Source organism: Kogia breviceps, chromosome 4 (assembly GCF_026419965.1).
Source record: "Kogia breviceps isolate mKogBre1 chromosome 4, mKogBre1 haplotype 1, whole genome shotgun sequence".
NCBI classification, from domain to species: Eukaryota; Metazoa; Chordata; class Mammalia; order Artiodactyla; family Physeteridae; genus Kogia; species Kogia breviceps.
This window is the reverse complement of record NC_081313.1, coordinates 175,159,530-175,173,275: the sequence shown is the minus strand read 5'-3', so window position 1 is coordinate 175,173,275 and position 13,746 is coordinate 175,159,530. Positions and strand designations below refer to the sequence as shown.

Sequence of the window (13,746 nt, the reverse complement as noted above, 5' to 3'; positions counted from 1 at the left end):
CCAGCTCTCTCCAAGTTCCAGAACTGTTTTCTCCCCAGCAACTTCAGGCCTGGCTGCTAACAGTTCCCTGACCCCAGGGAGTCACCATCCATCATTGCTTTCCCTTCACCCTGCCCATGACTCCTCAGTCCTGTCTCTTAAGGGCATAATCTGTGTGTCAGCTGACCAATACAGGTATGTGTGGCTATTTCTGAATTCAAAATTCCAGGTTATAGGGACTTCCCTGGTGGCGCAGTGGTTAAGAATCCGCCTGCCAATGCAGGGGACACAAATTCGAGCCCTGGTTCAGGAAGTTCCCACATGCTGCAGAGCAACTAAGCCTGTGGGCCACAACTAGTGAGCCTGCGCTCTAGAGCCCGCGAGCCACCACTACTGAGCCCGCGCTCCACAACTACTGGAGCCCGCGCTCCACAACTCCTGAAGCCCGCATGCCTAGAGTGCATGCTCCGCAACAAGAGAAGCCACTGCAATGAGAAGCCCGCGCACCACAACGAAGAGTAGCCTCCGCTCACCGCAACTAGAGAAAGTCCACGTGCAGCAACGAAGACCCAACGCAGCCAAAAAAATAAATAATAAATTTTTTTTAAAAAAGAAGCTAGGAAAAGAAAAGCCAGTTAAACACATGGTAACTGGAAGAGAGAACAAAATAATGAAATAGAAAACCAAAGATAGAGAAAAACAACAAAGGCAAAAGTTGGTACTTGGAAAAGATTAATAAAAATGATTAACCCCTGGCAAAGCTAATCAAGAAAAAAGAGAAAAAACACAAATTTCTATTATCAGGGATGAAAGAGGAGACATCACTACAAACCCCACAGATATTAAAAGCCTAACAAGGGAATATAAACAGGCTTATAGCAATAAGTGTGATAAGTTAGATGAAATGGACAAGCATGAAAATACAAGCATGCTAGTTGCAATCAAAGAAAATTACAAGGTACTATGTCAGGATTCAGCAAAGGCATTTTTCGAAGTCCAGAGGAATCTGGAAAGCTGGCCTTAAAATGGCATTTAAACTGAGACCTGAAGCAGAAGTGGGATTTGACCAGGTCTATAGAATTGTGTTCCAGGCAGGGATGATGGAACACATGCAAAGGCCCTGAGGTTGAAATGAGCTTTGTGTATCCAAAGAAAAAAGTCCACTCTAATGGCCCTTTTTAGTATTTGGCAACTACATGCTTACATCCTTCCTGGGTGTAAACCTCCAGGTGGACCTACCTGCTGGACTTGACCAGAAATGTTTGGAGACCAAAGCAAATCTGGTAAGACAGACCTTTGGAAGTTTCTGGGCTATCAACAGGAGGCAATTTATGCTGCAAACAATGTCATTTCCTCAGTTCTGGAGCTAGTGTTTCCTTTCACCTGGCTGGTGAAGCTCCTGAGGCTTTTCTCCCCTGTGGCCTCCCACTGGGAACATTCACACTACACTAGGCATTGCACTTCATGACATGAATTCTTTGGAGCTAGTGTCCACTACTCTTAGCCCCGTTCTTCAGAGCAGCAAGCTGAGGCTTCCAAGAAGGACCTTCTCTTGCCTGAGGTCGCAGAGGCCAAGCCCTAACCACCATGCCCTACCAACTTCCACCCCACATGTTTCAACTTCAGCACTGGTTGGGTCACATTTTGTGACTTGGGCCTCGGTTTCCAAAAAAAAACCCATGTTTCTCGTGCTTCCTCATGTCCGGGAGTTCTCAGGGGAAAAAAAAAAACCCACGCACTGGACCATCTCATTCATTTTTCCCCTCCCATCTGCCGAACCTTGGCCCCTAAGGAACATCGAGGTGCCAGGGTCTGATGTGCGTCCATGGAAGGGGTGGGGAGGGGAGAGAGTCCCTTTCAGCGCCCAAGTGTGTGTGTGCAACTTCCTGCCAATGAGGAAACACTCGGCTCAAATCAGCCCTGGTTCTTCTTTCCTTGCTCTGGCCTCACAGGAGGAGCTGGCAGTGAGCCGTGGGCCGCGCTGGTCTCAGCCAGATTTCCCGGCAAAACGCGGGAGGAGAGATGCCCTGGACCGTCCTGCTCTTTGCAGCCGGTGAGCCTGGTGCCCCTGTGCCACCCCTGCTCCGCTCCCTCCACCTCCCCAACCTTGCCTCTGCTGGGGGGTGGCAGGGAGGGTGTGTGTGCGCAGAAACCAGGTGCTGGAGAAGCTGAGCCCTGACCGATTTGCCCCAGAGCCTTGGAAATGCCCCAGGAGCACGGATTTCTCTTGTCTGGTCTCATTATCCGCACCCACATCAAGGGTATCCGATGTGCCACCCCACCAGAGACAGCAGTGCCCACGCCCCATGACTCAGCCCTGCTTGACCTCTGCAGGCTCCTACCTCCAGGGCTGGGGCAACAGGAGGATCTGCTGGGGGCTCAGAGGGTGGGGCGGGGAAGCTAGATAAGGGAAGGCTTGTGTCGACCTCACCTGAGCCAGGCACTCTGCTCGGGAGCCTGTGAGCAGCTGGGGAGACACTGGTCCCTCCTGCAGGAAGTCGTGCCCCCAAATCAGATTCTTCACCACAGCCTGGAAAACAAGATAGAACCCCTCTGCCCTCCCCTTCTCCCCTCGGTCACCCTCCCTCCTGCCACCCAGGCTCCTTGAACACACCACACCCCTTCCAGCCTGTGGCCTTCGCCCCAGCGTATCCCTCTGCCTGCAATGCTCGGCCCCAGTTCTTCCTGTGCCGTGTCTCTATGGAAGCCCTCCGTGGCTACCCTACCACCCTCATCTCCCTGAGAAAGTCAGCCCCACCCCGGGGCAGGCATACCTTATCTGTCCTTCTATCTGACTATCTCATCCACTGCTCTGTCCCCAGCACCTAAACAGGGCCTGGCACGTAGTCAATGCTGTTGATGGAAGTAATACGAGTATAATTGCGCTGCCGTGTAACATCCACGGCTATTATAATAAAATGACTCAAATGCAGGGCTCTCTCACCACGTGCTGGGCACTCTACCCCTTCAACATCACAGTAGGGTAGAGATGACTAGCCTCTAGTTGTACACGAAAGCCAAGGCCCAGATAGGGTGAGCCACTTGCCCAAGGCTACACAGCCAGGCTGGCCACTGCTCTAACCACCCAGACAGCCTCCCGTATCTTGCTTCACAGGCTCCTTGGCTATCCCAGCGCCATCCATCATGCTGGTGCCCCCACATCCCAGCAGCCGGGAGGACCCCATCCACATCTCATGCATGGCCCCCAGGGATTTCCCGGGGGCGAATTTCACACTGTATCAAGGGGAGGAGGTGGTGCAGCTCCTGCAGGCCCCCGCGGACCAGCTCAAGGTCATCTTCAACCTGAGTGGTGGCAGCAGGGAGGTTCCAGGGGGACCATTCCGCTGCCAGTATGGCGTGCTCGGCGAACACAGGCAGCCTCAACTGTCAAACCTCAGTGAGCCCATGCACGTCTCCTTCCCAGGTAAGGCCCTCCCATCATTCCTCACTGTCCCGGCCTCCATTTTCTCACCATGAGGCTTTGTAGGTGCTGTTCCCTCCACCTGGAAGTCATCACAGGACGAGCCACCTCTTGCGACTTGCCAGGACTTTTTCACTTTTCCTTGTTTAATCCTCACAGTCACCGCATGCAATGGGTACGGCCATTCTCCCCATTTTCCAGATGAGGAAACTGAGGCACAAGAGATGAAGAGACTGGCCCAGGTCACCCAGCCAGCAGGTGGCAGAGCGTTAAACCTGGCATGCGTTCACCCTCCCTGAAATCCAGGCGTTAAACCTGCATGCTCTTCTGCACCCTCCCTTGAGCACCTGCTATGTAACAGGCACTGTCCTTGGCATTGCAGGTTCAGCAGTGAATGAAACAAAGTCCCTGATGTCTCACAGTTGACATTCCGAGGGATGGGGACAGACGATAAATAAGGAGTTTGGTAAACAGGGGACAAGGAAAGTGGCAGAGATGAAATATAGCCTGGTGAAGGGATGAAATATAGCCCTGGCAGTGAAAGCGCCAAGTCCTAACCACTGGACAGCCAGGGAATTCCCAAGGGTGTCATTTTAAGTAGAGAGGAGAGTGGCCAAGGAGGGCCTCTCTGAGGAGGAAACGTTTGAGCAAAGACCTGAAGGATGAAGAGTCAGCCACGTGAGTGTCGGGGGCAGGAGTGTTCCAGGCAGAGGAAGCAGGCTGTGCAAACGCCCTGAGCCTGGAGCGTGCCTGGTGTCTTTGAGAGACATAGAGGCGCCCCATACGTCTGAAGCATAGTGAGCAAGGGGGAAAAGTGGGGGAGATGAGGGCAGGGGGGAGGCGACGAGGATTGTGCAGGGTCTTGTGGCTGCAGCAAGGACTCTGGCTTTTCGTCTGAGTGAGACAGAAGTCGTGGGAGGACTGATGTCTTCCTCTGGTCTTTCCAGGAGAGGGGGCTGGGCCTGGGCTCTGGATCAAGGAGCAGGAGGGAAGGAGGAGCCTCTGGGTGGAGCCTCTGCTTCACCATCAGTCAGAATTTTCTTGTTGCAAAGAGAACTTTGTTGCCAGCAGAGGCCCCCAGGCTGTGATGACAGAACAGTCTCTGTGTCCTTCCCCAGCCTCAAGTTCCACAATCAAAGGCCCCCTTCTCTCACCTTGGTCCTGTGGTCTCAGAGTGGGGAGGTGACACCCCTCCTGCCCCAGGTGAATGAATGAACAAGGGCTAACACTGAGAACACCAAGTGTGTGCCTCTCCTCCCCTCCTGGCTAGTTCCTGACCTCCACTGGGCTCAGAGCATCTCCTGCTGGCTTCTCCCTCTCTCCAAGGAGGGGCAGCCGAATCTTTTGCAGAGACATTAACTGGAGCTGGGGCTTCATGCTTTTGTGGCTGACCTCTATGTGGGCCTCAGGGTCCACCATGTGGCTGGGGGTGGATGTTGTCTGACCCCCTATTACCCAGCCAGCTGGACTCTTCAGGCCACAAGTAACTGAAAACTTGACTCAAATTGGCTTCAGCGACAAAAGGGGATTTGTTGGTTCACTGAACAGCACTGACTTCAGGCATGGCTGGATCCGGGTGCTTACTGATGTCAGGAATCATGTGCCACTTCTCAGCTCTGCTTTCTTCTGTGTTTTATTCTCAGGCAGGCCCTCCCTCTCAGGGTGTCAAAATTGTACCTTGGAGCCCCAGGTGTATATCCTACCAGCTTTGTAACGCTGGCCTGAGGAGTAAACCTATCTTCCCAGTGGTCTAGCCTAAGTCCAGAAATTACTTTCATTGGCTCAGCTTGGGCAACATGCCCCTCCCTGAACCAATCAGATTGGCCAGGGGGAGGGAATATGCTAATTGACCAGAAACAGGTTTGCTAGATCCCCAGGGTCTAGCAACACCCAAACCAAATGGAGGAATGACAGGAGTCTCATCTTCTCCCTGCAGCCCCACAGTTCCATGACCTGCCCAATCTCTCTTTTCCCATCTTCCTCTAGTGCCCACCTGGATCCTGGCACTCTCCTTGAGCCTGGCTGGAGCCTTCCTCCTCCTCGCTGGGCTGGTGACCATTGCGTTGGTCGTCAGGAAAGGTAACGGCAGGCAGAGAAAGCATGGCCCACCGGAAGTTGTATATGCACTCCCACTCCCACCCATTTTTAGGAGCATGGTTGGGCGTCCTTACTACAAAGGTTTAGCAGTGAAGAACCCTCCAGAATTTTGATGATGGTGGTCGGCAGGGGCAATTTATATATGTATATATACATGTATATGTGTGTGTGTGTGTGTGTGTGTGTGTGTGTGTATATATATATAAATTGTAAAATATACATGACATAAAAGTTACCATTTTAACCCTTTAAAAAATTATTATTTTTTAATTTTTTTGGCCACGCTGCGCAATTCGTGGGATCTTAGTTCCCTGACCAGGGATCAAACCTGGGCCCCTGGCAGTGAAAGTGGATCGCCTGGGAATTCCTTTTTTTAAAACAATTATTTTAAAATTTTTAATTTTTTTCATTTTAGCCTTTTTTTTTTTTTTTTTTTTTTCCCCGGTACGCAGGCTTCTCACTGTTGTGGCCTCTCCCGTTGCAGAACACAGGCTCCGGACACACAGGCTCAGTGGCCATGGCTCACGGGCCCAGCCGCTCCGCAGCACGTGGGATCTTCCCGGACCGAGGCACGAACCCGTGTCCCCTGCATCGGCAGGCGGACTCTCAACCACTGCGCCACCAGAGAAGCCCTTAACCCTTTTTAAGTGTCCAGTTCAGCATACTCACTTTGTTGTACAACCATTGCCACCATCCATCTCCAGAACTCTTTCATCTTCCCAAACTGTAACTGGCCCCTTTAAACACCGACTCCCCGTTCCCCCTTCCCACAGCCCCTGGCACCACGGAACTCAGTCTTAAAAAAAAAAATAAAGTGGGAATCCCCTGGTGGTCCAGTGGTTTGGACTCCGTGCTTTCACTGCAGGGGGCACGGGTTTGATCACTGCTTGGGGAACTAAGACCCCGCATATGGCATGGCGTGGACTAAAAAAAAAAAAAAAAAAAAAACACGACAATTTTACATGCTCGTACCTTGTTTGAAGTTTTTACCGACATACATTGATCATGAAATTGGGGGGAAAAAAGTGTCTTCAGTAGCTCCCCTGTTGAGTGGGAAATTTGCCAGCGAAGAAGGAAAGGATGGGCTACAAATGTATGTGGGCCTTTTGGTTTCTTGGCTTTTTGCAACCAGGACCAAAATCTAACAAACGCTTTTTTTTTTTCCTCTCCCAGTTAAAGTAAAACACTTGAAGAAGAAACGGTGAGACCATCCCTGGAGACCCTCAGAGAGTGGTTTTGGGGAAAGAAAACTCAGTCCCAAGGCAGGAGTTCCTGGTGGCCATTAAAGACTCTGATAGCTGGCCGGGTTCTGGGGGAAGAAGGGTCCTTCCAGGGCTCCACCCCAAACAGTGTCTTCTGGTGGGAGGCTGGCTTAATAGAAACAGGTGCTATTCAGGAAGCACCTACAGTGTGCCCAGCATTGTGGTGCGGGACTCTGGACCCTGAGCTCACGTGATCCTCGTGGCAGCGCTGGAAGCAGGCACTAGGAATGGCCCCATTTTACAGATGAGGAGACTGAGGCTTCCTCGCATCCCTTTACGGCCAGTTGCCAAAATTTGCTAAGTAATCATTCTAGAAATCCACAACTGTGGGAGAGGCGAGTGGTGCCCCCTGGGGTTGTGCAGTGCCCAACTTGTAGCCTGTAGACAGTGGCCCTGGTTCCTGGGCATCAGAATCTACTGGCTCCAGCCTTGGTTTCTCCCCTCTGAGAGAGGAGTGGACACCGTGCTGCCTAGTGGCAGAGAACTAGCAGTAGCCCCGGTGATAGAATCCTGACTTCACCTTGCTGTGGGTCTCCTGCGAGAGGATTTCCATCTGAGGGGATTCAGGGAGGATGCAGAGGTGGGGTGGGGAGGAAGGGTCAAGTTTGATCAGGGCTACCCGGAACGAGACTCCTGCCTGAGACAAGTCACCACTTTCTCCTGAAACCCTCTGCAGGGAGCGAGAGTCCTGCTGGGCCCAGGTTAACTTCGCCACCACAGGTCTGTGCCTCCCCCGTTCCTGTCCCTCACCGGGGCAGGGTCACTGCCTCAGAATGCCAGCGGGTCTCACTACTCGCTACTGAGCCCCTTCTACAGCGGCTCACTTCCCTTAGAGTTGAGAACACGCTCTCCCCCCTTTCTCCCCCATCCCCTGTCGTTTCCCGACCAGGTTCACCTATTTTTTTTGTGTGTGTGTGTGTGTGTGTGAACAGCTTTCACCTCTTACCTCTCCTTGCCCCATCCTCATGCCTTTCACTCATTCTGCCCTCTGCCTAGAATACTTTTCCACCCTGTGGTCTCAGTCTAAAGGCCGCCTCCTTCGGGAAGCCTTCCCTGACTTCCTAGGCAGTATCTACTCTTTCAACTCACATGCCCCCAGAGCCCTGCCGTTCCTCTTAGCCCTCGGTAGAAACACAATTAAGTAATCATTGCATGCTTGGGTGTGTGACACTCGCCTCCACCACTGGACCATCAGCTCCAAGGGGGTGGAGAACTGCATCTGTCTTGTCCACCATCAGGGCACCCGGCTTTCACAGTGCCTGGCACCATCCTTAAATGGAGCCCCACTTGTGGTCCAGAATGTGCTGTTCTGCTGGCTCCCACTGGGGGTGGGGAGAGGGAGCCAGCCTGTGAAGTGCGATGCCCAGGAAGGGGCGCCAAGCAGAGAAAACTCCATTCTCTGTACTTCTTTCACTGTCTCACGTATTTATCAAGCACCCCGACTATGTGCTAAGGTCTGGGGGCTCCCAGGATAACCAAGGCAGAGGTGGTTTCTGTCCACAAGCCCATACTCCAGTGGGGAAACAGCCCCTGGCGGGCCGGACCCTGTCTGGGGTAGGGTAGTTCCCAGAGGAAGTGGTGTTGAATCAGAGACCTATAGGGGGAGCAGGGAGTGGCTGGCTGAAGAACGGGCAACCCAGGGTGGGGGAGGAGCTGAGAGGTGTTCTGGAAAGTGGGAATGGAGACAGAGGCACCATTTTCCCGGGGGACAGCCAGAGGTCCCTGAGGGAGGGTTCTGAGCTGTCTAGAGGGACACGGTTCAATCTGTAGCTGTGCACAGTTCACCCTATAGAATGGGCTGGAAGGGGGCAAAGAGGATGAGGGGTGATGGACCTTACTCCCTTCCTCGTGGTTGACTTGGGGCCGGTGGGCTTGGGGGGAGCGCTTGGGGAGGGCGGTGAGCAGGAAATCTGAACCGGCCCCCATCCTGGTCTTCTTCTCTTTCTGTTGCAGACATGTCCTTCGATAACTCCCTGTTTACCATCTCCGTAAGTCGCCCTGTTTCTCGGCCCCGATTTTCTGCTGACTGTCCTGACCATGGGAAGGTGGGGGCTACCACCAGGCTGGGTTGACCTGTTTGTCCCTGAGCTTCTGGGGTCTGGGAAAAGCCCGGAATCACTGAGCAGGGATTGTTTGTGAGCTGAGAGTTGGAACCGGAAAATTCCAGGGGATTGGAGGTAGGCACGTTGTCCAGGCCTTCGTGGGGCAGTGGACAGGCCCCTGGTTGTCAGCACTGCCTTTGCACACAGAATGGTGACAAGGGACTCAGGGTGATCTGGTGGCTTCTTTGGGGTCACGGAGCCTTGTGACAATCTGGTGCACAGTGTGGTTCGCTCCTGGTATAAAGAAAAGCCTACTTTTGTGTTCAGTTTCAGGAACTTCAGCTTAGCTGTCCCAGACATGCGTCTCCCTTTCAAGGGGGAGGGTCTCAACCCCCATTCCCACCCCCATTCCCCACCCCCTGCTTAGCAAAGGGTGTTGCTCCCCCAGATCACACAGTGTCCTGGCTGGGATTTGAACCCAGGTCTATGGGACTCCTCTACACAGCTGCATCTTGTGATGGCCTTGGGGTAATTATTATTAGTAGTAGTTTACTAAATTAGAGATATCCGACCCCTGGACACGATGGATCAAGAAAATGTCCAGCTAGGGGACTTCCCTGGCGGTCCAGTGGTTGGGACTCCACACTTCCACTGCAGGGGGCCTGGGTTTGATCCCTGGTGGGAAAAACTGAGATCCCACATGCCGCGCAGCATGGCTCGGCCAAAAAAAAAAAAAGAAAAAGAAAAAAGAAAAGAAAATGTCCAGCTAGCTCTTCTCCATGCAGAGAGGGGTACAGGTCTGGGGTGCAGGTGGTCCCCCTTGAGGCGGCCTCAGAAGTTCCATTTGTGTAAGTGGACGCTTTGGGACTTCAGTCAGGGAGCTTGGGGTGGAGTCAGTCTGCTTGGGGCACCATGGTGGGGAGGGGGGTGGGGGGAGGATTGGATGGGTCAAAATAGCCTTCCTGGGCATCTGGACAAGAACAAGATGAGGCCCTTCATCCCTCAGAGCTTCTTAATTCTACAGGGGGAGACAGACAATGCCACGTGGGGTAGGAGTGACCAGGAAGCTCACTTAGATGGGAGATCCGGGAGATCTCTGAGATTAGCGACAAGCAGGAGGTAGCTGCGGAGGATTGATCCAGGCTCAGGACACGTTCTTGGCACGGCTCAGTAGGGGTGCAGCTGAGTGAGGAGTACAGGGGAGCCGCGCGGAACTTTTGACTTTGACCCCAAGTGAAGGGTGAGCCATGAAAGGTTCAGAGCAGAGGTGGGACTTGACTTGATCTATGTGCTCACGGGCGCCCTCTGGCGGCTTCTGGAAGGATGGACTGTGGGGGACCGTGGGAGGACGCGAGCTGGGGGAGCCGGCAACGGTTCAGGCGCCAGACGTGGCGGGTAGTTTGGTCCAGTGTGTTGGCAGCGGAGGTGGAAGAAGCGAACAGATGCAGGTCAGGTAGATTCAGAGGATGGGAAACACGGCACTGATTTTGGAGTGGATGAGTGGGCCGAGGGAGAAGGAGGCGTGGCAGAGTTCCAGAGAGACAAGAGACAGGTCCCCTCACACAGTGCTGCCACAGAGCAGATGGAGACTGGCCCCCAGTCACCGGTATACAGATGGTGGGAAGGAAGGGGCTTGGCACCGGCCTGTCCAGCCCTCTGAGATCTCACCTCAGGGAACAGATCCTGAGCTGTTGAGAAAAGCCTGGCAGGCGAGGCAAATTCTGAAACCTTCTGTGAGAAGTCACTCCGCTCAAGGCTCGAGCCTGGTGATTACTGCCTCCCCCGCACCCCGGCCCTCTTTTTTTTTTTTTTTTTCCTAAGGCATTTAAAACGAAACGGTGGAAAACAGAGAAAAGGAAGGAGAAAAATAACTTATTTCTCAGTATCTTAGTCCTGGTGACTTTAAAAATATATTTTTTTTAGTTAAAATTTTTTTTGACTATGAAATACATCCAAATGTAAAAATTATATACAGAGTAAAATTCTCTTCTCTTTCTTAATCCCTCTCCACCCACTGGTCTCCCCCTCTGCACACAGACGTACAGGTAAATCACCATTAGGAGCTTCCTGCACATACAAGCAAAGGCAAAACTAGCAAGTCTATATCCTCACTCTTTTTTTTTTTTTTTTTTTGCTGTATGCGGGCCTCTCACTGTTGTGGCCTCTCCCGTTGCGGAGCACAGGCTCCGGACGCGCAGGCCCAGCGGCCATGGCTGACGGGCTTAGTTGCTCCGCGGCATGTGGGATCTTCCCGGACCAGGGCACGAACCCGTGTCCCCTGCATCGGCAGGCGGATTCTCAACCACTGCGCCACCAGGGAAGCCCTATCCTCACTCTTTTTAACACAAATGTGGTTAGCATGCTAACCACACTGTTATGCACGATGCTTCTTTTCCTTAACAGTAAATTCTAGTGATCTTTGCTAGTTTTTTTTAAAAAATCATTGTAAAATAGACATAAAATTTACCATTTTAGTTATTTTTCAGTGTACAGTTCTGTGGCATTAAGTGTATTCATATTGTTGTACAACCATCACCACCATCATCCCCAGAACATTATCTTGCAAAACAAATCCTGTCCCGGGACTTCCCTGGCAGTCCAGTGGTTAAGACTCAGCACTTTCACTGCAGTGGCCTGGGTTCAGTCCCTGGTTGGGGAACTAAGATTCCACAAGCCGCACGGTGTGGCCAGAAAAAGAAAAACTCTGTCCCTATTAAACACCAACTCCCTGTTTCACCCCCACTGCAGGCCCTGGCACCCACCATTCTACTTTCTGTCGCTTCGATGGATTTGCCTATTCCGGATTTTACACAGAAATTATGCCATACAGTGTTCATATTTATGAGTCGTAGCCACCCCGGGGGGGGGGGTGTTGGCATTCTCCCCCGTTGTACAAAAGGGGAAACTGAGGCCAAAGGGGGTGATCACACCCCTAGGAAGAGGGGGAGCTGCAATTCGATCCCAGGCTGTCTGGTTCCCTATTCAGCAGAGAGGAAGGCAGGACAGACAGCAGGATCAGGGTGCTGAAGCTGTGTGTGGGGGGGATGAGGTAAGACCCGATGGACTGGGGGAGTCTCGGGCTCAGAACATGGGGTAACCCGAGATCCTGAAACCCCAAATCACCCGTTCTCTATTTTTCCTCCACGGATAAAGAAAATGACTTCAGAAGAAGACGCAGCCACCCAGGATGCTCCCTCAGGCTCTGCTGCGACACCTGGCAACTCTGGGACCCGGAAGAGGCCCACCTCCACGTCATCCTCACCCGAGCTCCCAGAATTCAGCACATTCCGGGCCTTCTAGGGGAGCCCCTCCCTCTGTCTGTGTGCCCTCCGTTCAGCCCTCCCCCTTGAGCTGGCTGGGCTTTGTAGGGTCTCAGTTCCCTCCAGCTACCTTGGGGACTTCTGGCTGCTGCTTCCTCAGGGCAGTGAACAGAGGAAATGAAAGGGATCCCCTGGCCTTGCAACCTTCCTCACAGAGGAGCAGGAGTGGGAGAGGGGATGCAAGCATCGGCCTGGAGCCTGGACAGAAAGCAGGAAGCCTCTCTGGATTGCCAGCTTTTCAGACCACCATGAAAGGAGCTGTTAGGATCCCTCAACTGGGCCATTATGAAGTGTGAGCTCTGCACACACCCCTCCGCTTTCCTTCGTCCCATGCCACACCTGACTTAGGTTTTTGGAGCATAGGGTACCTGGGGGTTATATTCTATGTGTCCTGCTGGCATGCCTAAGTTATTAATTATAATGCTTGGAGCCGTTCCCAAGGCCTCTGTGGAGTGTAATCCTTCAAGCCCAGGACCTCTGGGGTCCAATCACTGATTGCAGGGTGGGGGGTGGAGGGGGCAGTACCCCTCAAATGCATGCAGTCAGGGTGGTGTATGGGGAGGCCCATGGGGGTGTAGGGAGGGGGTTAGTGCCATGTGGGGTCTCTGCTAAAGTCCTTGCACTGGTGAGTACAGGAGGTGGAATGATGGAATGCTTGAGGAGAATGGGTAGTAAATGAGCAGGTCCAGGGACTTCCCCACCGGACTAGTGGTTAAGACTCCTCCTTCCCAATGTAGGCGGCACGTGTTAGATCCCTGGTCGAGGAACTAAGATCCCGCAAGCGGCACGGTGGGGCCTTAAAAAAAAATCAGGTCCCGGGAAGAGTGGCAGCTGGAGATGGCAGGCGGCTGCAAGCACTTTTGGACGCCACCAAAGAGGAGAATGGAGCCTTGCAGCAGTGGAGGGGGGACTTGGAGGGAAGATGGGTGTGGGTATCTGTGTATTGAAAGGGGTACTAGGCCCTAATCTGCTGGATTCACTGGTTAGCCATCACTGCGGGGAGAGTGAGTTGGGGTGGGGGGGAAGGGGCTAAAAGAGAGGTCCAAGAATTTTTTTGTGGGGGCGAAGACAGTGAAGGGCCAAGGGTGGAGGAGGAGGGCACTGGGGGAAGCGGCTAGAGATGATGGGGAAGAGAGAAAGGAGAGGTTGAGTGCTCGGAGAGGGGGCACAGGTAGTGTGCAGAGGCCAAGTCCATGCTCAAACTGCTTTTCCAGCGGGCGCGCTGGGGGTGGAGCCACAGGCTGGGGCGTGTCGCCTACGTCCTGTCCCCGCCCCTCACTCCGGCCCTCCCCAAGAACCCAGAGCTTCACAAAGCGAAACCAGTGGTGGGGTGGGGAGCAGGACCGGTATAGGGGCGGGGCCTCTTCGCAGCTGAACCCCGCCCCTCAGTGAGCCGTCGTACAAAGCCGGGCGGGACCAGGGGCAGAGCCCAGCCTCAGGGGCGTGTTGGAGCCCGTCGGGCGTCAGGCCAGCCGCCGCCGACCCACTGGCTGGGGAGCCACCTCACACAGCACGGCCGCTGGCGCGGGGCGGGGCTCCGGCGTGTGTCCGCACGGCCGAGCACCGCCCTTTGACGCGCACTCCGGGCTGGGCAGCCGCACCGCCTTACAAAGCGCGGCCATTTG

General features: G+C 53.6%; 1 protein-coding gene across 3 annotated transcripts; it reads left to right on the top strand.

Moving 5' to 3' along the window:
• The first annotated feature begins 1,804 nt into the window (after window positions 1-1,804).
• Window positions 1,805-12,556, top strand: C4H19orf38 (chromosome 4 C19orf38 homolog). Of its 3 annotated transcripts, none has more exons than XM_059062156.2 (7): window positions 1,805-2,032; window positions 3,073-3,403; window positions 5,387-5,479; window positions 6,671-6,698; window positions 7,436-7,479; window positions 8,713-8,747; window positions 11,955-12,556. In XM_059062156.2, exons 1-7 carry the CDS (start codon window positions 1,805-1,807, stop codon window positions 12,099-12,101), a joined length of 906 nt encoding a protein of 301 aa, XP_058918139.1. In that variant the 3' UTR covers window positions 12,102-12,556. The 3 variants fall into 3 exon arrangements, with proteins under 3 accessions (XP_058918139.1, XP_066889547.1, XP_066889548.1); XM_067033446.1 differs by having other exon boundaries at window positions 1,933-2,032; window positions 3,095-3,403; window positions 11,955-12,180; XM_067033447.1 differs by lacking the exon at window positions 11,955-12,556 and adding an exon at window positions 10,839-10,920 and having other exon boundaries at window positions 1,933-2,032; window positions 3,095-3,403.
• The last annotated feature ends 1,190 nt before the right edge of the window (window positions 12,557-13,746 follow it).

Coding starts and splice junctions, on each gene's coding strand:
- C4H19orf38 (XM_059062156.2), top strand. CDS start 1,805: ATGGAAGGGGTGGGGAGGGGAGAGAGTCCCTTTCAGCGCCCAAGTGTG. Junction 2,033..3,072: donor CGTCCTGCTCTTTGCAGCCG/GTGAGCCTGGTG, acceptor CCACCCAGACAG/CCTCCCGTATCTTGCTTCAC. Junction 7,480..8,712: donor GGTTAACTTCGCCACCACAG/GTCTGTGCCTCC, acceptor TTTCTGTTGCAG/ACATGTCCTTCGATAACTCC.